General features: G+C 51.3%; 1 protein-coding gene across 1 annotated transcript; it reads right to left on the bottom strand.

The window, feature by feature from the left end:
* Positions 1 to 4,744: 4,744 nt before the first annotated feature.
* On the bottom strand, positions 4,745 to 20,729 carry GLYCTK (glycerate kinase). The gene is made up of 5 exons (XM_041425743.1): positions 20,564 to 20,729; positions 11,164 to 11,559; positions 10,640 to 10,791; positions 8,657 to 8,832; positions 4,745 to 8,053 (listed from the first exon to the last, which is right to left on the bottom strand). The coding sequence occupies exons 1-5, from the start codon at positions 20,686 to 20,688 to the stop codon at positions 7,148 to 7,150; spliced, it is 1,755 nt and encodes a 584-aa protein (XP_041281677.1). The 5' UTR covers positions 20,689 to 20,729; the 3' UTR covers positions 4,745 to 7,147.
* Between the last annotated feature and the right edge of the window lies 1 nt (position 20,730).

The raw sequence follows: 20,730 nt of genomic DNA on the forward strand, positions 1-20,730 counted from the left end.
ACTGGGGGTTTCCTTCTGGTTTTAAGTCAACATTTCCCCTCAAAATGTCACTCAGGGAAAGCTGCTTTTTTTTTTACAGCAAAAGTCTGTGATGACATTTTAAGTGGAGAAGAAAATTGCTGCTTCGTTTCAAAATGTCAACTTTGAGTGGGGTGGGCTTAGAGTTTTGTTGATTTTTTTTTTTTTTTTTTTTTTTCATTCCAGTGTTTCCCAGGGGAAAAGCAAAATGGTTTCATTAGATTGAGTAACTGTTGCCCCCCCATCATCTCCAAAATAAATGTTTGCTTTTTTTTTTTTTTTTTTTTTTTTTTAACCTGTTTGCATTTTTCTAGTAGGGAAACTTTTGCCAAGAGAAGTTGTGCTCCGGTGGGATGCTTCCTTGGGAAGGGACAACCCTGCTGCATCCAAACCTGAGCCCTCTATGGCAAATTCTCTGCCACCAAACTCCAGTGAGGACCTGTGGGAGAGGCTCCACTGCTGCTGGCTGGCCTTGGTCGCTGTGGGAAGGATTAACAGCACATCCAGGTTTTGAAGCTCTCCTCTTCTGCTTTCCCTCTGCCTTGTGCTCCTGCTTTTATTTCATACAGCTCTCCTCGAAAATTGCTTGTTCTAGATTAGGCTAGAGACTGGAGTTATCTTCCTTTTATTTATTAGGGTAATTATACCTAATGATTCACATGCTCGGGGAGAGTAATTGCTCCCAAATACAGCGCTGGCAGTGTTCTTACCCAGCCGGGGTGCAGTGATTCACAAACACATCTTTTGCTACAATTCATCAGCTGATGATCCCGTAATTGCTGACTTGGTTTGGAGCGGTCAGGGCGCGATCGCGGACCCGGCGCTGCCCTCCCGGTGCTGGGTTTCCTCCGCTGCTGCAGTCCCTGCGAGTGTCTCCTCCCTGCCACCCGAATGCCCGGCACCACTCGCTTCCTCTGTGCGTTTTGCTGGGGATTTTGGTTGGGCCAAGCCCCTCAAACTGCGGGGTTTGTGCTTTTTAAAGAGTCACGGTGCCTAATCTGGCAAATTCCGTGGCACAGCCTGGCCGAGGGAAAGCCAGGGCTGTCCCCCTCCGCAGTGGGAATGACCTCTCCATCCTCCCAAAAAGCGGCAGAGATGTGGTTTGACTCTCATCTCTTCACAGCTCTTGGAGCAGACGGGTGACAGCCTTGGAAATACTGATGCGGAAACCCAAACCCCGCAGGTTTTGCACTGAAAGGAGTTTCTGTGTGGATTGATTCCCCCTTCCTTGGGGTCTGGCAGCCCTCTGCCTGCACTGCCCCGGGAGGGGAGAGCCTTGCCTCGGGACTCCTGCCCATCCACCATTCAGCGTGGGCAGGGACATCCCACGAGGGATGATGCACAGAGTCCACCCCTCTGCACAGCTCCAGCCCCTGCAGAAACCTGGGCACTGGGGGTGGAGAAGGCTTCTGGGAGTGTTTTGTAGAGTGTGGATGTTCCCAGTGCTACCCTGTGGCACGGAAAGGCAGCCTGAGGCTCGAAATTTCTCCTGCTGCCTTAAGGGGAGCCCAGGGTGACGGCTCTGGGGTGGCTCAGCCCCTCTGGAGCTGCTTAAGACAACACTGTAGTGCTCAGCTGGGCTGCTGGTTGGCTGTGCTTTCTTGGGCCAGCAAAAAGAGTTTTTTGGTGCTGTGTGGCAACCAGAGTGTATTGGTACTTTGTTGTGGGGGTTTTGTTGTTTGGATTTTTTTGCGGCGCGGTGTGTGTGTGTGTTGGTGTGAAGTTTTTATTTGTCTGGTTTGTTTGTTGGTTGTTTTTTTTTTTTTTTTTTTTTTTTTTTAGCTAGAAGACCTTTCCCTTCTCAGTCTGGGCTGCACTGCATGAGCCTACACCCACCACCCATTCTCGCCTGCCCCAGGCACGGCTCCAGCTCTCCCATCCCGTGGATGCCAGAATCACTGCCAGGGTGTGAGCAGAAAGGCAGGAGGAGAGGAGGTGGCACAAACAGCCCTTTCTGCTGGCCACCACTTGGCTTCATCCCCAGCACTGCTTGGGTGGGCTCCCAGGGGAGCCTGCCCTGGTTGCCCCCCTCCCCTGAACATGGTGTTGTGCCAGTGCTGCTCTGTGAGCGTTCACTGCAGGAACACTCCCTGCTTTCCCTCCACCCACATCCACCTCCTTACAGGAGGATCCACGCTTGTTCACCTTAGTGCCTGGCCCCCTGTCAAGAGCTCCTGCAGGCAGCCAGGAGCTGCTCCTAATGGGCTGCCAGGGGATCTGGGATCTGACAGCTGGGTGCTGACAGCTCCCTGCAACTGCTGGCTCCAGCTGCTGGGCCCTCCTCTCCCTGGTCAGATGGAGAAGGATGCTCTGACCTCCACAGGGAGGAGGCTGGCTCCCTTTTCTCCCTTCACCAGGTGTTTGTGATGGTGCTGGAGGGTTGTGGTACTCACTGCCTTGGTGGGGCTGGTAAAGCCTTGGGGACAGTGGTGGTACAAGCAGAGGGATCCCATGCTGGAGGACTCCTGCAGGGTGATGCTGCCAGATGGGCACTGTGAGGGGAGGAGGTGTGGGTGCTGCACAGAGCAAATCTTGCCACAGCTCCAAGCAGGGAGTTGGGATGGGAGGCCCTTGTTAGCTGGGAGCAAGTGCTGACACCTCCTGGGGCTTCCTCTGCAGCAGCTCTGGGGCCTCCCAAGCTTTCTCCTGGCTGACACATCGCCTCTCTTCTCTGTTTGATGCAGGGCTCCTGTGTGTCCCCACAGACCCCATACAGGGGCTGGGGGGAATCCTGGGGCTCCCTGGGGTCCGGCTCCATCCCAGCGGGGGCCGTGGCAGCCCAGGCAGAGGGACTGTCCCGTCATCCTCCAGCACGGAGCATCTCCCAGCCTGCCGTCTTGTATGGCTTTTTATTCCTATGTGATTATACATCCCACTTCATATAGGGATTGAAGCCGTGCAGTACGCCGGGCTCCTGCGGCAGAGAGCAGCCCCTGTGCCACGGGAGCCGGCCTCGGAGGAGCCACCAGAGCCGTCCCCGGGCTGCTGGAGGGACTGCTGGCCTCAGCCTGGTCTCCGTCCTGCATCCCAGGCTCCCCAGCTCTCTTGGGATGCAGGTGAGGGGTGCCAAGCTTTGGGGTGAGGCCAGCACAAGCCCACTCCTTGCATTGCACCCCGTTGCAAGGGTGGGCCTGGTTCTGCACCAGGTCTGCTGTGGAGAGCCCCAGTGACTGCGCTGGTGGGATCATCCCTGGGGAATCTGCTGCTTTGGGACTATCTTGGGATATGCAGCATCTGTGTGCAGGCACTGCCAGCAGCACAGGGGAGGAAGAAGAGGAAAAAGATGCTGAGGAATGGCCACGACAGCAAGGGCTGCCCCAGGCACGATGCTCTTCAAGGTTTCTCAAGAGGCCTCAGCCACTCTTTCAAGGTTTGTGTTATATCTGTCACATTAGCGAAAATGGTGAAAATTGTGGCTTGTGGAGGAGATGAAAGGCAGCCCCTTCCAATGCCTCCATAAAGGAAGGGCCCCATTAACACCTAGTGAATTATTGGCCATTAATCAGGCTCTGTGCAAAATAAAACCATCCACATTTATCATTATTGGATCCTTAATGAAGTGATAATGGGAATGCTGGGGAGCTGTGATATTAATGTCTTCTAAGAGGCAAGAGCAGAGCCAAGGGCGGCAGCCAAGATTTTTAATTTACTGCCAGAAGCTCGTGCTGTTAATAACGCTGTTACTTCTCCCGGCCGTTAGCACTGTTTGGCTGTGAGCTGCCGACTTAGGAGAGCAAATCCACCCTGAGCATACCCAGACTTTGTTCACCTGCTCCCCACACAGCATCCGAGCACATTTTTCCCAGCCAGTGTCCCCTGCCCACGTGTAGGGATATGGCCAGGGAGCTGCTGGCCATCTTCACCCACCTGACTCCTTCCTGAAGGCTGGCTGGTGCAGAAAGCTTTGCTTTTCTGATAAAAAGGGAAGGGACTGTGACCATCAAGCCCCCCAGTGTCTCTTACTGTCCTCACTCCCTCTGTGACTTTTCTCCTTAGGCACGAGCCCCCAGAGCCAGGGTGGCGTGGAGCTGGTGCCAGCACAGCCCACACACTGGGGTTGCTCCGTGTGACTGCAGCCACACTCTGGTGTCTTCATTTGCACAGCTTTACTCCCATGAGGCCAATATCCCATCCAGGACAGCATGGACAAGCTGCAAAGCCCTGCTCAGCTGTGGTGACTCACTTGAGCTCCCAATGGAAAGTCATTGCTCCTGCTTAGCCCTGCCAGCCCAGAGGCAAATCATTACCAGGCAGGTAAGTGATGTTCTCATGTCTTGAGATTTGTGTTATCTCACAAATCCTGCTAAACCTGGCCAGTGTGGCCCCATGTTGGCTCATGCATGGGGCCTTTTGACCTTTTGTGAAGGGACTGCATGTCAGAGGGAGCTGGCCTTGGGCTGGAGCAATAGCAGACAATTCCCTGCTGAGCACTGTCCAGAGGAATAAGATGCTGCTTTGTCTGTGAGGGCTGAGCACGCTCCAATGCTCCTTTTGTCCCTAGGTAGAAGTTGCACAAGGTCCACCAAAGCAATCCCTTGGAAACGGAGCTTTGAGTTATCCAGGTAGAAGCATCAGAGAAGTATTTCTGTAGCCTGGGTGTTCTTGCTGAACCTCCCCCGGCCTGTTATCTCCTCATTAGGAAAGAAAGGACAAGAACAAAAATCCATATATGGCAGCCAAGCAAAGGTAGATGGGAAATGCACTTCAAACAGCTCCATCCTTTCAAGAAACCTTTTATTAGACATCTCTCCTCCCCAACACACACTCTTTAATCGTTATGAAAAGCCACCATTCAGGAAGAAAGGTCACTGCTCGGGCTACCTGGAGTAGGCATTTCCCAGGAGAAGCCAGCCAGCACTAGCCCAAGATCCTCTGGAATTGACTGGGAGGCACAAGCAGCAGCTCAAAGTCCAGAGTGGTGCTCAGCAGTGTGGCAGAGCTGTGGGCAGGGGTTTATGGTGGCCCTGTGGCAGTGTGCCCAGGCTGGCACACTGAACTCCTGCTGAAGTGACTCTTCTGCCAGGCACCCCAGCCCAAAAGCAGAGTCACTCTGCATTCCACTGGAGCAGAATGGCCCAGGGAGGGCTCAGCTTCACCCAGTTGTCCTGGCTGCAGGCCATACTTGTGGCTGTATCACTGCCCATGTTAGTGCCCCATGGAGCTGCCCTGCTGGGCACGGAGCAGGCGACCTGCCAGCGACCTCTGGAGAAAAACACCCGGCACAAAGCAGCTTCTCCTGCACAACCACCCCCTGACATTACGGGGGCACAGCGAGCTCCGTAATGCTTGGCAGATTTTCCCCAGCAGATCTCGGAGCTGTTTGCCACTGTGAGCAAGTTCAGGCATGTTACAAAAGACCTTCAGACTCTGAGGACAAATGAGATGCGTGGATGAGTTTGACTCAGGCAAGACTGGGGTTTTGAAATTCCCAGGGTTGTGCCTTATTCTGAGCCTGGGCTGTAGCCCAGACAGTCCAGCTGCCAGCCTGGCATCGACACCAGGCCCCACGATGGTCCTGCTGATATCCCTACTTGTTAGATACTGGCTTCAACACCAAAATAGGAGGTTTTGCATCCTCCTCAAAACCCCACCCTCTGATCCACCTTGAAGTGGGGTGCAGAACAACTGACTGTTCAGTGAGCCACCACAGGGTGTTGGCACTACGGTGTATTTATGTCACGAGATGAGATCAGCCGCACGGAGTAGGTTGGTCTGTCTGGAAAGAGTCTGAGTCAAGCGTGTCCTATTACATTAGAGCTGGTTTTTCAAAGGAGCTCAGCTCCCACTTAGGCTCTGTAACAAACAGAGGGATATTCAAAAGGAGTTGGACGTGCTGGGTCATACTGGCTGCTGAGCTAAAGCCCTTTGAATATCCAGCCAAACCGTCAGTGTGCCTGTTGCTGCAGGCAAAGCCCTCCTGAAATCTAGCCCCACTGTGAGCTCCATGTCCTGGGAAAACAAGCTCATCTCGGCTCTCCCACATACCACACTGCAGTAGGTGACAAAAACGTGATAACCAGTGTCCTCGTGCATGTGGGGGAGCAGCTCCCTGTCAGAGCACAGCTCTGGCAGATTTGCCCTTTGATCAGCTCAGCAGCATGGATCAGGAGAGCTGAGCATGAAGGTTTCCTTGTCTTTTGTTCTGTGGAATTAGCAGAGTTAATCAGAATGACAGCGACTTCTGCCTCATTGCAGAGGAAAGGTCAGTGGCTCAGGCTGGATGCACGACAGTTTTCTAGACAGTTGGAAAACAGCACCATGAAAGCTCATAGCATACATGCTGCTGGCACAGAGGTTCTCCCAACAGGGACCAGCAGGGAAGATGTCACTGTGGAGGGAAGGAGGCTGGAGGAGGACTCCACACAGCTGGCTTGTCACTGCACTTCATTCATCCCCATCCTTACACTGTACAGTGAAGGTATGTCATCCTCTTTGTCACTGTGCACTGCTTGTATCAAGAACTTCTCTCAGCCAGTATCAAGAACTTATCTCTGCCAACGTGCTTCCTAGCCACACTCCTGGGTGTGCATCCTGCTGGGCCTGGTCTCTGTCATCTCAGTGCCCTGGTGTGGGAAGAGCTGTAGAGCCCTGGTGTGGGAAGAGCTGTAGAGCCCTGTGCCGGCATGTGGAGCAGGTGCTGGGTGTGCCCTTCCCACCACATCCTCCCAGCAGCTCCATGCTTCAGGTGAGCAGGCCTTGCTCTTACTGCTTTTACATCCTTCAGTCACTGTAATTTGCTCCAGTGGACCCCTAAAACCCCACTGCTGAGCTGCTCTTGAGCTGGGGGCACTGGAGGTGCAACAGCGCAGCAAGGGCTCTCTGTGGTAGCCCTGCCATGGCCTCAGCTTCCCCACATCTCTTAAATTAACTATATCTGAAGCAAGCCTTAAATCCAGTCTCCTTGTCTGTAATGTGACCTCTTACCTTCCTCTGATCCCACCAATTACAAGTGCTTGTTTTTTGCTGTGGATGTCCACTCGTGTCTAATTAGTGGATTCTTTCTGTCAAAGACACTAGCAGCCTCAACAGTGAGTCCTAATTTAAGTAGTTAGCATTTGTCCACAGCATTGGTGCTTTAATTTACTCCTGCTCCTAATTAAGTGCATCTGGGTGTCTGCAGAGGGAGCTATCATGATTTTTCCACGGCTCTAATTAAAATGGCCTGGATGTCCATGACGTTGGTGCCTGTCAAGCCTGTCACCAGGAGGTGATGCCCACCTTGGAACTGGCTGAAGAACGTGTAGGAGTCATTGTTCCTGAGGAAGGCCTCCACATCCAGGCCCTCCTGCAGCGCCTCAGCCACCAGCCCTGGGCTGCAGAAGGCTCCTGCTGCCTCCGTTGGCCCATCCTGTCCATCTGTTCCCCCACTGAGGAAGAGGATCTCACACCTCCCCTGGGGGCTGCTGGCTCCTGTGGCCTGAGCCTTGTGCAGCCCCAGCCCCACACGCAGGGCCAGCTCCTGGTTTCTGCCTCCCTTGCCGGTTCCCCGGAGCTGGACCGTGGTTTCTCCACCAGCCAGGATGCAGACTGGTCTGTCGGGCCCTAACCCTCGCAGGGCCTGTAGAAACTCGTCCAGGTCCAAACCTGGGATCTGTAGCTCTGCTGCCAGCTGCAGGACATTGCCCCTCAGCTGGTCACCCAGGGGCCCTTCTGCGAGGCTGGCGAAGCCCAGGCAGACCAGCTGGATCAGCTGGCAGTACAGTGCGGCAACACGGCCGACCTCCCCACGGACTGCCGCACTCAGGAGCAGAGCTGCATAGCCCAGCCCCTCAGCCTGGCGTCTGGCCTCTTCCAAAGCCACGGTGTTGGACCCAAGGATGATGTTGGAAACGTGGGAGTAGTTTTCTGGAGCAGTGGGCTTGGTGGGAGAGCTGGAGAGGACCATTTCCACTGACTTGGGCAGGTCGTGCAGCAGGTTGTATTTGGTGAGTATCTGAAGGCAGTCTTGGACACTGTGGGAGCTGGCAGCAGTGGGCCCACTCGCTATGATGTCCAGGGGGTCACCTATCACGTCAGACAGGATGAGACTCACCACCTATGGAAAGAAATGCCCACAGATTATTGCTGGTGACCACAAAAGAACCCTGGCATAAGCACTGCTCTGAGTGCCATCCCCACACCAAAGCAGATGGAAACAGGATAGGTCTTCACCCATTTTTATTTTATGGCCCAGTGAGTGTCACCTTACCCTTCTCAAACCCACAGATTTACAGTCCCCTTTGAAGCTGGACTATCATGCTGGAAGATGTAACCTTTGACACTGCACTTGTCACGCCCAACCTAGTGTGAGTTCAGCAATGGGACGTGCTGAGAATAGTCCCCAGGGGAGCCAAGGGTCAGAGCCAGCCTTGAAAGCACTGTGCTGAAGCACCAACACTTGGAAGTGCCTGCTGGGTGTGGGCTGGGATCTGCAGAGTGGCACGATGGGATGGCTGATGTATCCCAAGTCTGAATTCCCACTCTCCCAGCTCTGTCTCCCTGAGAGTTTCGGTCCAAAGCGAAATCACAGCCAGAGAGCCCCAAAACAGTGTGCGAAGTTGTTCACTCAGTATGGACAAAAACCCTGCAAGTTGTTTAAACCTCTGTTGTGAGGGTAGATGGGTGATCTCTGGGCAAACAGGGGCTTTCCCTTGGTTACCCGTGCAGGATGTGCCAGCTGGGCCAGTCCTCCACCCTTCAGCACGGATAGAGTCTTCCGGACAATGTTCAGCTCCTGTATGGCAGCTCCTCGGGAAGCCAGCATCTTTGTGAGTTTCTCCTTCTCCTCAAGGAGGATGGGAGGGATGGGAGCAGGCAGTAGGGCTGATCCACCCCCTAGGATGCAGAAGAGATGGCAAGGACATCACGATAGCAGGAGAAGGAGGACGAAGGAGAGCAAGGCTTTAGCCTTTTCCCTCACCAGCGTCTGGAGGGAAGGCAGAGGTGATTGGGGACCTAAGCTAACACCTCTGGAGAATTCACTGCTGTCCTGCACTCTCTGCAGTCAGCTACACTTCACCCAGGCAGTGTGAACCTGGCTGGATGGGGGCACCAGCAGCCTGCAGTGTGGTGGGCATGACAGAAGAGGGCCAGCAGCTACCCTCACCTCTGCACTGGGCTACAGCTGGGTCCTCACACTGATATTCAGGGGTTACCTGGGTGGGTGAGCAGGGAGCATGGCCTCCACAGCTCACACAGCAGCCAGTGCTGTGCACATGGGGACACTGCCTGCTTTGGTGGCTCCATTTATTCAGGACACTGTGTAAAAACACTGGCTAGGGACGCAGCAAGATTGGAAGCTGCTGAACTGCACTCATCTAGGTCTGGGAGGAAAGAAAAAGGGGGACAGTAATGCAAAGGACAAAGCACACGCTGAGTCCAGGGTGATAGCTTCACTGATGGGAATTCTGTCTGATACAAGCAGGCATTGGAAATGTGGAAAAGAAGGCAAGGTCCTAATGGAAAACTGGAATGGATGGAAAATACAGAGGAGAAAAGAACAAGGTCTGTGCACAGAGTGAACGTGCACAGAAGTACAGCTGAGTGCTACTGTCAAAATGCAAAGCCTGCTCAGAGGTTTGAGACAAATCAGCATCAATAAAACATGATGAGCAAGAAAAACAAATGCAAATGCCTGTGTTTCAGTCAATAGCCAGGGATCTAGCTGAGAGGCAGGAGCAGTTGGGGACCGGCTGCTGTGTAGGAGTGCACATGCATAGGTAGTCACAGCCACGGGGAGATCCTGTACAGGCTCCCTGAAAGGCTGAGGAGTCTCTTGGAGATCCCTGTAGCCAAAAGACAGGAGGAAGCCCAGGGGAATCCCCAGAAAGCACAGCTAGCTTCCAGTCACTTGGGTGTTTGCCTAATGGCACTGCTCTCTCTGTACTGGATCAGGCTTCAGCATCCACAGAGGAATAAACACTGAGCAGAGGAGAACAAGGCCTTTCTGCAGAGCTGCTCCAAGCCCCTGCATGCTTTTGCCCTGTGACATCCACTGAGCTCAGGATGAGGTGATGTCACTGCATCCCTCTGATGCATCATCTTACACAGCCCTGGATCTGGGGACAGCCTGGGGGCCACCAGCCAGGCCCTAGGGGTGTGCAGGGCTGCCCCTGCATGGCATGCAGCTTACTGTGTGGTACCTGGAGGCCTCATTTCCACTAGCTGGGAAGGTGCCAAGCCCTGGGAAAGGTCAGTCCCAGACCTCAGCTTGCAGACTCACGCTCCTGCACAAATGCAGAGCATGCAAATCTACCAAGTGCTTGCTTCCCCAAGTCTGTGTCCCCAAATGTAAGGAAGGGGCAGGAAGAAAGTGTCTCCTTGCAAAGAGGTGAGAACAGCTGCCAGGCTGTGCCCAGAGGTGCCACTTCACTGTGGTGGCACAACTGCAGGACCCAGCCTGTGCAGCTCAGCCTCTTTCCAGTGCTGGGAGGCAGTGTGTCCACTGCAGCAGCAGGAAGCCCTGTGCTCTCTCTTGCTGCATGCCTGGAGAAAGGATGGCAGAAGGGAGAGAAAAAATCAAAGGTGCAAGTGTCCTTGCTGAAGGGGCTGGCACAGCACAGCACTCCGTTGCTGCAGGGTCAGGGGTGGGCAGGCAGCTAGGGCCCTCAGCAGATCCCATTCCCTGGGATCCCCACACTACCTGAGATGAGCACAAGGAGCAGGTCATCTGCAGTCAGACCCTCAGCCAGCTCCTGGATGGCAACAGCTCCCTTTAGAGCCTCTGCATCTGGGAGGTTGTTCTTGGCACCTTCGATGACCTGGATTCTGCTGTGTGGCTTCAGCAGCATCTCCCTGGTGAGGTAAGAGAGGCAATTCCACCATGGATCTGTGCACCCACACAGGCAGCAGGCTGTCACCTGCAGGTGCCTGGTGTACCAGTGGCATACAGTGAGTGACCAGGACAGGCAGATGGCCTTTGCTGAGCGCCTCTTCCCCACAGCCAGAGAGGCAGCACATCCAGCACAAGAGGGGGGCTGCACCACTGGTGTCACTGGGATGTGATGGTTGTTGAAGATGAGAGTGGTGGGGTGGATGGGGTGGGCAACAGAGCAAGGGCAGCTCAAAAGGACTTAAGGTGTTCATAGCAACATCCCACAGAGGGAAAATGTGGCAGCCTACACCCCTCCTTCCTGCTCCCCAAAATTGTTCAGAAACAGTCCTTACTGCATTCCTGCTCGCTGCAGGCTCTCCTGGATCCCCAGTGGCACATTGATAATCCCCCGAGTGAGGTGGTCTCCCAGGATATCTTCTGCTGCTGCAGCCATCCCCAGCACAGCTTTTCCAAAACCCACCAGGTACAGGTCCCTCTTCACTGGAAAGGCCTGGCCCTTCACCAGCAGCTGAGGGCACCCATCTCCCTGGAGCTTCAGAGCCCTCCTCAGCATGGGAGCTGGGCGCACGGTGCCCAGAGCGCCACGGAACAGGGACAGTGCGTGCTCGCGGAGGGACATGGCGCACAGGCTGCCACGGCTGAGCCACTCTGCCTCCTGGGGTGGGCTTCTGCACTCCCTGCCAGCACTGGCAACGCCCCAAGGGCTGAAACAGCCAGCAGCCTCCAACCTGCAAGGAAAAGTGAACATTTTTGCTAGTAGAAGAGACAGGGCTGTCACAGAAAGAACAGAGAGGTCAAAACATGAACCGTGGAACTCTAGCTCCTGTTTCCCCTAGATTAAGGTGCCATACAAGCAGCATTTTCTAACTTTTCCCCAGGCAGGAGGAAGGGAAGGACAGTGTCACATTCAAACTATCTGTCAGCTGGTGATTCCCCTGCAATCTCATCACCTCCTGCAGGGAAGGTGAGCTCTGCCAGCCAGCTTCTCCATCACTAGATTTGCCACTGGCAAGCCATCATTTCTATTTGCTTAGTGTTTGACACCTTTCCAAACTGTGGAAGCTGCTCTCTGTCCTGGAGAGAGCAGGGCATTTGGGTGGAACAGCTTTTCACTACATTAACTCCCTTCCCATGCTAGCCAAATGCTGATCTCATCCTCTGGCTGTGCATTGCCCCATGTGTCCCTGCAGCATCAGACACGGATGAAAGAGAAACAACAGCCTTGCTGGCTGCCTCATCCCTTGCTGCTGGTGGCCACACAGAGACCAGTAATGAGGTTTCCTCACCAAACAGCAAATTAACACAAGGCTTAATTTACCTTTCTCTTTTACTCCTCATTATCCATTAAAATCACATTTAGAGCCCAAATAAGAGTTCATATCCAGGCAAAGTGTCTGTGAAAGCCGTGTCTGTGAAAGCCCATTTGAGCTGCTCTCCACTGAGCATTAGCATTATCTGCAACAGATCTGTGCATGGACCGAAAGATCTCAGCTGCTCAAGGGCAGATACTTGTCTTGACAGAGGAAAGGTGGCCCCCGCCAGCACACACACATCTATTCCCTCCCAGCATTTCTCCTTCCTTCTGTTAACTGGCAGCAAGTTCACTGCTGGTTTCTGAGGATCAAAGATCCTTGTGATCTGCATCTCTCCTGCTCATGGCATTTAAGGCAGGGTGCCAGGAGGCTGAAGCAGCCAGGGCAACACACTTGATCACAGAGCCATTGAAATTCCTTGAGAGTTAATCCTCTCTCAAGTAAGCGGATGTGTTTTGTGCAAGGGCTTTTTTAGGAGAGCTCAGGAGTCCAGAGGTCTCTCTTTGTCATGACACTCCCTAGCATTGCAAGGTGTTAATCATTAAGCTGGACAAGCTTTTCAACAGCTTCTCTGGGTCTAAATCTGCCTTATTTTGCTGCAGGGACCCAAAAGATCTACACAAAAATCCTCTAAACACCTTCTCAGGCACTGAAACTTGAGCACACTCTGAAATCTCAGGACAAGGGACTTGTAGGTAAGGCTATACAGAGAATCAAAAGTTTGTCAGAGAAAGAACCCCAAGAATCACTGAAGTGGGAAAAGACCCTTAAGAACAAGGCTAGCAGTAAACGATTCATTGCTTAGGAGAACAGATTTTAAAGCCAAAAGCCAAGACAGATTAACTACCTATGTGCACTCCCTTTAGGTGCCGTTCAGAAGCACTGGCTTTTCAACCACGAGGAGACAGAACAAAAGACAGGGTGCCCTGACCACTTTGTTACTAGACTCTTAAACTTCATGGCAGCTGATGCTGCCAGCAGTTGAAACCACTGACCCCACTTCAGTGAGGGCCAGAGTAACTGTGCTGACCGCAGTGAAGTCAGCCCTGCACCTCTCAGGAACTGAGATAAGCATCTCTGCTCCCAGCAGGTCTCTGACTCACCTGGCCCTGGGCACAGTGCAATCAGAGGAAGGTGCTACAAAGCAGAGGTGCATCACACCCCAGGTCACCTCGTCTGAGCTGCAATACAGAGTCTGCAGGAATGGCTGGAGAAGAAAAGCTTAAAGGGAGCCAGGGGAGGTTAAGAAAATAAAGCCCAAAATTTTGAACAGCCTTTGTCTCTGCCTTGATGTTTCTGTGCACGGCTGACCCTGAAGCCCCGGGAAATTGAGCACAAGCAGACCTGCAAGAGTGGCTCCTGTCACACGTGCCCTCCTGGCAGCCCCGACCAGCTCCAGCTCCAGACACGACACAGCAGGCCTGAGCTCTTTAAAGGCAATCCTCTCCTACTGGAGGTGGAAAAACTAAATGCCAGCTTAATTCATCTGGCACTTGTGTACACACTGCTAATGCTTACTCTGGAAAGCATTTCAGTACAATAGCAGGCATGTAATCTGTTTTCTGCACTCTGAACTCAGATTATATTTTAACCATGGAGGCCTGATCCAGAGTCTGTGGAAGTCAGCAAGCGCCTTTCTATTGCATCTCAGGATTTTGGGGTTCACTGCCTGGCACTGATCTCAGAGCACAGGTGTAAAGGCAGAGTAAACACAGTGTAAAACCCCCTTGCAGTCAGAGGTTATCCAACTTTATACCAGTGCAACAGAGAGCTGAATTTGGCACAGATCCATTTGCTTTGGATGTCTCAGTGTGTGACTCTGCTCCTTGTCAGCTCTGATTAGACACACAGGCTCACTGGAGACTCCCCTTGGAATGGGGGTGCTGCTAATGATACCACAAATCCCTTTTTATGTAATTTATTTATACACTCTCAGGCACTGGGTACCAAATGTCATCAGGGAACAGCTATAAATCAGTGCTATGAAATCCACTGTAGATATTAACAAAAAATAAAACTCCTACTCGTTTTACTAAGGCTTTAAAAACAAGATCAAGAGAACTGAATATCACCCCAAAACACAGGCAGTTGTGGAAAGAAAAATAACCCAAATGGCAGCTCTCAGGTTCCCTCCCCAGATGGTGGGTTTAGAAGTGGTGTAATTGCCTGTTAACTGCTACATATTGCACAAGGGGAAATTACACCCTCACATCCCTGCGTTTTCCTCTTCCCACTGCTGGCTGTGAGGAATCTGGGCTGGGAGAAGGGGCTGATGATGTGACTCATATTACTTCATGCACTAATCTTAGTTTCTCAGGAAAATCACTGAAGGATGAATGAGCCCTCTTCTATATGATATAAGGTGACAAGCTATAGGCATGAGTGAGGTTCAGGTTTCACACCTTCCCTTTGTCCCTGGCTGGGATAATTTGGAGTTGGGATACAGACAGACTTTTGAAAAGTTTCCTGTAAGTTCATATTAAGCTTAGGATGAAAATGATGCTAAGAATTGCCTGTTCCAAAGAGAGCTGGAGGATTGTAAGGGGTTTAGATTAATCCCCTTTAAATGAAAACTTCCTCAGCTTTCATTCATGAATAATCTACACACTTATAATAATCTACACACACCATTATAAGCCCTTTCTTCAGAGAGCTCCTCCTAAGCATGTAGAAATTTCCACTGTTAGCTCTCACACCAAAATGCAGCAAAACCCCAGCTTCTCATTTTCACCTTCTCTGGGAAAGAGGGAGGGGAAGGAGCTGGACTGTGATAAAATACAGGCAAAACGCTCGTTTGCATTACCTTTCATTAACTTTTTAATTAAAGCAATTCTGCAGGCAAGGAGCCAAAGTCAGAGGGAGACAGAAAGAATCCAGCAGTAGGGGCAGGAATGTGGTAAAGCTGCCAAGTAAATTGGACAGTGGCAAGAGACCAAAAACATGGACATAGCAGGGCAGACTCTCAGCCATAAACTTGGAGGCACACTGGGGAAGAAAACAGTGAGCAAATGAGCTGGCCATGCCCATGCAGTGAGAAAAATGAGCCAGCACCTCACTCCATGGCAGGTACTTGAAAGCTAGAAAAATTCTCCTTTCCAGGGGCCAGTCTGCCATCACTGGGCAGGGCTGAGCTGTTCCAGGTGCTGCGGTTGGAGCTTTGTTCAAGGATTTGCATCTTGGGCTTGTGGTTTTTTTGAAGTTGGGGCAATTGAGCTTATTGCAGGCCAACCCAACCACACACACATCCTGAGCATTCAGGTGCTGTGAGATCAGAGGATGCTGTGCCAGAATGCATGATTTAATTGAGAACTTCAGGGATCTAAGTTACTTTAGCTTCAATGTGGTCAGCATGACTCTGGATTTCCTCCAGGACTGGTGGCTGGCCCACCTTGTACAGGGTCAACTTCAAAATCCACAAGGGGCTAGGAAAATATTTGAGATAGCACTGGATCAAACCCCAGTTGTTGGAGGATAATTTTGAGCTCAAGCTCTAAGAGACAGATTACAGTAGTAAACTCCCAGACACTGCAAGTTTTAGCAGTGTCTCTTGCTCCTCGTTTTTCTTGCTGCGTGACTTTTTTCTGGCCTCTCAGCATGTAAATTACTGACAGACTCACCAAGGCTCCCTGCTTCCATTTCTCCTGCATCACCAGGGGAATTTACCTATGAAGTACAACAAAGTGGAGATTTTACTGCCTTAAACTCCCCCGTTCCCACTTACTGACACATCTCCTCTATCATTTGATATATCAGCTTTAATTCGCCTGGTGAGCCCCGCTCAAACGCAAGCTTGCTGCTCCACATGGTCCCAAAAGCATTACAAGAAAATTTTCCAGGAGATGCACTAAACCCAGGAGGGAAACAACACACTGAAGGCTTGTTCCAAGTGACTATTCTGGGAGGATTAGATGGGGGATTTTTCAAGACTAATCTCTTTAAATGAAAATTTCAGAATTTGATTAATTTTTTAATCTGCACATGGATTTGCATAAAATTACTGCACTGCCTCATTCACATTTAGCAAAAGAGAAAATGTCTGCAGCAGGGCAGCTATGCAGGGTGAGAGTCCATAGTGGGTGTGCAGGGACAGGGTGAGGGGCCCTTTGCCCCCCTCACTGCAGTGCTCCTGCATCCATAAGTGGGAAAAAGTATGAGGGTGGTCAGCAGCAGTATGATGAGACCAGAGGGTTTGCCAGGCAGGCAAGGGAGAAAGTAGGATGGAGCCTGGATACCTTTGTTTTAAGAATATGCTGAGCTCTGGGAAACCCAGGAGTCCTAGTTTCCAGTACATGGCTTTCTACATGTTGCTTGGAAAAGAAATATGTTGCTCTCATGACTGATTTACTCACCAGGAAAGTGTCAACAGGGTCTCTTTGCCTTTGATGGGGAATGTGGCTTAAGGCCAAACACAGGGAAGATAAGTGTTCTATTCAGCATTTTATATATATAGATCAGTATCATTAGCAAAAAAAAATTAACTGGATTTGACATATGCATCTTCCTAGTTTTTCTAGGTCACACTCCCTTCACTCCCTATATACCTTTTGGAAATGATTTTCCCATGCTCTGGGGATTGCAAGTAAGAAAAAATTTTCACTAAAAATTCTTCTGTAGCTCAACACAGAACACTACTACCCTGAAGCCAAGCCCATGCCAAGTCTACTTCCTTTCATGCTGTAATTTCTCAAGCTCCCTATTCTGAGTCAACTTGCCATCAAAGATGAGAGTCATTTAAAATCCAGGGAAGGATCACAGTATTCTAGAGAAGATGAAAAGCTGCGAGCCTTGAGGACTGGAATAGTAGAAAGGGGTTGAAATACAGTGCTGCGAAATGCAAGGTCATGGTCTCTGGGATTAATAGCAGAAAATTATGAGCTCCTCAGCTGGAAATAACATAAGAGGAGAAAGAGCCAGGAATCTTAATCAGTCACAGGATGACAATTACAGCTGCCCTCTGGGCTGAGACAAGAGGCTGTGGGGAACGTGGAAAGCAGCAGATGTGAACTGCCTGGACTGTGCTGAGGTTTTTGACATCATTCCTGTGAGCACGCTGGAGGGTGGGTGGGCAGTCACAGCCAGCCCCTCTGGAAAGCAGCCTGACCATGGGCTCAGAGGGCAGAAAGCAGTGGCTCGGGGTCCAGCTGACATCTGGTAATGCACAGGGACTCTGCTGGTGTTTGTGCTGCCCCACGGCTTCATTAGTGACCCGAGAGTAGCACAGAGCGCTCAGTTTGGGGGAACTGCTGATGGAGGCACCTTCCAGAGGAACCGTGATAAACTCAAGGTGGGGGCCCACAGAAACCTCAGGACACTCAGTAGGGAGAAGTGTGAATTTCTGCTGCTGAGCAAGCACAAGTCCCTGTATTGTGCAGGTTCCAGTGGTATCTAATACAGAAATGCATAGGTAGAATAACTGCATTTGATCGATATTACTCAAGCAGCAATTAAACGTTTTTTCCATTAACTAATTTTGCAGGGGCATTATCCATAATTCCTACTTAATATGACATTTTTCTGGGAGATCCAATTATCCTGCCAGCTAAATTCCAGCTTGGTATAAACTGACAAACTAAGTTCCAACGATTAGGAAGAAAGGCAGAAGAATAAAAAGGAAGTGACAAAATATCAAATCAACAACCCACGGTGTTATACAACTCTAAAACTTAGCTAAGTATTGTAGGTGTTTTGAAGTAAATTGTCTTATGATGTTATTGGTGAGTCACCTCCGGGCCTGCAGGAGATAATCCAGGCTCTGATCCTGCAATTTAGAGTGTGCAGGAGGCACGACATTCCCAGCTTTTCTAAAACCTCTTATCACACAAAAATAAATCAGTTGTGGATTTTGAACTGGCCTAACAAAGGGGCGGCTGACCCCGAGACCCTCGGGAGGAATGAGGGCGTGTTTTGGTATCCTGGATTCCCATGTGAAAGTCTTGACTTTGTTTCAAAGTAATAAAGGTAAATCATTGTGAGGAGCCAAACCCACAGCAGTGTGAAAGGATGAGATCACCAAACATGTTAACAGGGAGCTCCAGCAAGCAAACAGCAAGGGCAAGGAGAAAAGAAATAATTAACTAAATCAGACAAAAATAAATGCACACAAAATAATTCAGCCCGTTTGAAGGACGTGCAGAGCTTTAACAGGCCTTGGACTTGCTGAGGTTTGACCACAGGAGGGCAACAGGATCCAAAAGCAAAATCAAACTCTATTCTGGACACCTTGAAAGGAAATGCAATTAACGTTCAGGAAGGCATCTACAGTTTGGTTTTTTTCTTTTGATTGTGTTTCTGGGGGACTGAAATGACAAGACCTCCTGTTTTCTAAATTTAAAATTGCAGAAAACTTTGTGGGGTGAGATTCTCACAGTACTCATACTCCAGCTTTTTAAGGTAAGAGACACACAAGAACATGCACACTGAGCCTGTCATCAGGATGTGTGACAGACAAAAGCAGTTCCAAGGTGTGTGCACTGCAGCAGCATCCTCAAAAGCCACGCTGTGTTTCTCAAAGGTTTAGGTGTGTGCTGCCCACCTTTACCTGGGAGCCTGCGTGGGGTAGGAGCGTGGTGCTGCTGTAGCATTGCCAACAAGTTCTTAGAGAAATAAAGATTACTGGGAAATAAAAATGTGCAACAGATGGACTGAAAGTAAGAGGGGAAGGGTGAGAAAGTGATCACAGCACATTTCAAAGGAGGGGAGCTGACTGGTGCTCCCTGCTCGGCTGGGCTGCCCTGAGGCTGTTCCTGCCGGGCTCTGCCGGGTGCCTGCACCGCACAAAATCAGCTGTGGTGGAAACGAACCCTGAGGCATCGAGGCTGTGGTAAATAGGTATGATTCGTGCTGACAAAATTGATGCAGCAATCAATATTGATACAGTAATTAATATTTGGAAATCATAAAACAGTTAAAAGCGTAATGCCAAGAAAAAAAGGGAGATCTCCTTTGCAGATGTTCAGAACAGGAAGAAGCAAGAGATAACTATTACTAAATTTAGTTGGAAGAGAGGAGAATTTGGTTGGACATCCAGGAAAATGTTAATTATATGAGATTTATTGCTTCAATGTTAGAACATAATATTGGCTCATACTATACCAGCTTGGCGCACATGCGTAATCCAAAAGGTGAATAAAAGGACAGCGAGGAAGAGGAGAAGCCTTCCACAAAGAAGACCCCCAAAGAGTGGCGTGACCCCCTAAAAGAATGGTGGAGCATGCAGGGTAAAGGTGATGACGAGGGTGGAGATACAAGCGTGACGAATCAAAAATGGGAGGAGATGGTGATGACATAGCGCATCAAAAAGGGAATTTTGGTTTGTCAAGCTTGTATGTGAGGTGACGGGGCCCAAAAGCCCTGCACTCCATACCCCACGTGGTTATTTTTGCTTATGCGCTATTATCAGAACCAAATTATTCCTCATTTTAACCCAATTATATTGTCAATATTTCGAGTGTATTCATTTTTATATATATTAAGCTACTTAATTAAAATTGCTGTTACATTTAATTTTGCTTGGGGTTTTTTTGATTGGATAATGGGGCAAATATAACAAGTCCAACCGATGACCCAACACCGCCGTGTCACTCAGACTCACTGAGTGCCACAGCCAACCTTTCCTTGAACACCCCCAGGGACAGTGACCCCACACCTCCCCGAGCAGCCCGTTCCAACGTCTTAGCACCCTTCCTATGAAGAAATTCTCCCTGATGTCCAACCTAAACCTCCCCGGCACATATTGAGGCTGTGTCGTCAGTGGTTAGCTGGCCAAGCCCCGCCCGGCTACAACCTCCTTTTGGGGAGCTCCAGAGGGCGGTCCGCTCACCCCTGAGCCTCCTTTTGTGCAGGGCGAGCACCCACAGCCGCTCCTGACAGCACTTGTGCTCCACGCCCTTCCCCAGCTCTGCTGCCCTTCTCTGGACCTGCTCCAATACTTCAATATCCTTCCTGAACTGAGGGGCCCAGAACTGGACGCAGCACTCGAAGCGTGCCCTCACAGTGCCCAGGACAGGGAGACAGTCAGTGCCCTGCTCCTGCTGGCCACCCACTGCTGGTACAGGCCAGGCGCCGCTGGCCCTCCGGGCACGCCTGGGCTCATGTTCAGCCAGCTGCCAACCAGCGCATTTCTCTCCGATTTCCACTGGAAACTCCGAAAAACGCCTTAAATCGACACAATGTGGGGATGTCCCGCGCTTCCCGCGGCCCCTCGCGGCCTGCACCAACGCAGCCCGCCCGCCCTGCCCGCACCGGAACTGACGCGCTCCCGCCGGCGCGAAGCCATTGCCCGTTCTACGGGATGACGTCATGCCCTCAACCCGGCCCCCTACGCCTCCATAGGCACGGACGGGCGGGTGCGTAAAGAACTGATAATGAACCCCGGCCCCGCCACAGCCGCCCGGCCCTGCCCTGCGCGGCCCCTTTCCACCTCGGGTCCCGGGAGCGGCGGGGACGGTGACAGATGCTGACAATCACGGCGGGTCGAGAGCGCGCAGGCCTTTCTGCTCTTCCTGCCACACTCAATATGGCCGCCGGACACCCCGCCCTCCCCATCCCAGCAGCGCCTGCGCACGCGCCCCCCCCCCCCCCCCCCCC

The sequence above is a fragment of the Onychostruthus taczanowskii genome, unplaced genomic scaffold (genome assembly GCF_017590055.1).
Source record: "Onychostruthus taczanowskii isolate IOZ18803 unplaced genomic scaffold, ASM1759005v1 scaffold9, whole genome shotgun sequence".
NCBI lineage: Eukaryota > Metazoa > Chordata > Aves > Passeriformes > Passeridae > Onychostruthus > Onychostruthus taczanowskii.

Bases quoted from the DNA above. Each gene is read 5' to 3' on its own strand.
- GLYCTK (XM_041425743.1), bottom strand. From the start codon at position 20,688: ATGGGGAGGGCGGGGTGTCCGGCGGCCATATTGAGTGTGGCAGGAAGA. The intron at 11,560-20,563 runs GTGGAAAGGGGC...TTTTCCTTGCAG, and splicing joins CGCCGCTCCCGGGACCCGAG to GTTGGAGGCTGCTGGCTGTT. The intron at 10,792-11,163 runs GTAAGGACTGTT...TTACCTCACCAG, and splicing joins CTGCAGCGAGCAGGAATGCA to GGAGATGCTGCTGAAGCCAC.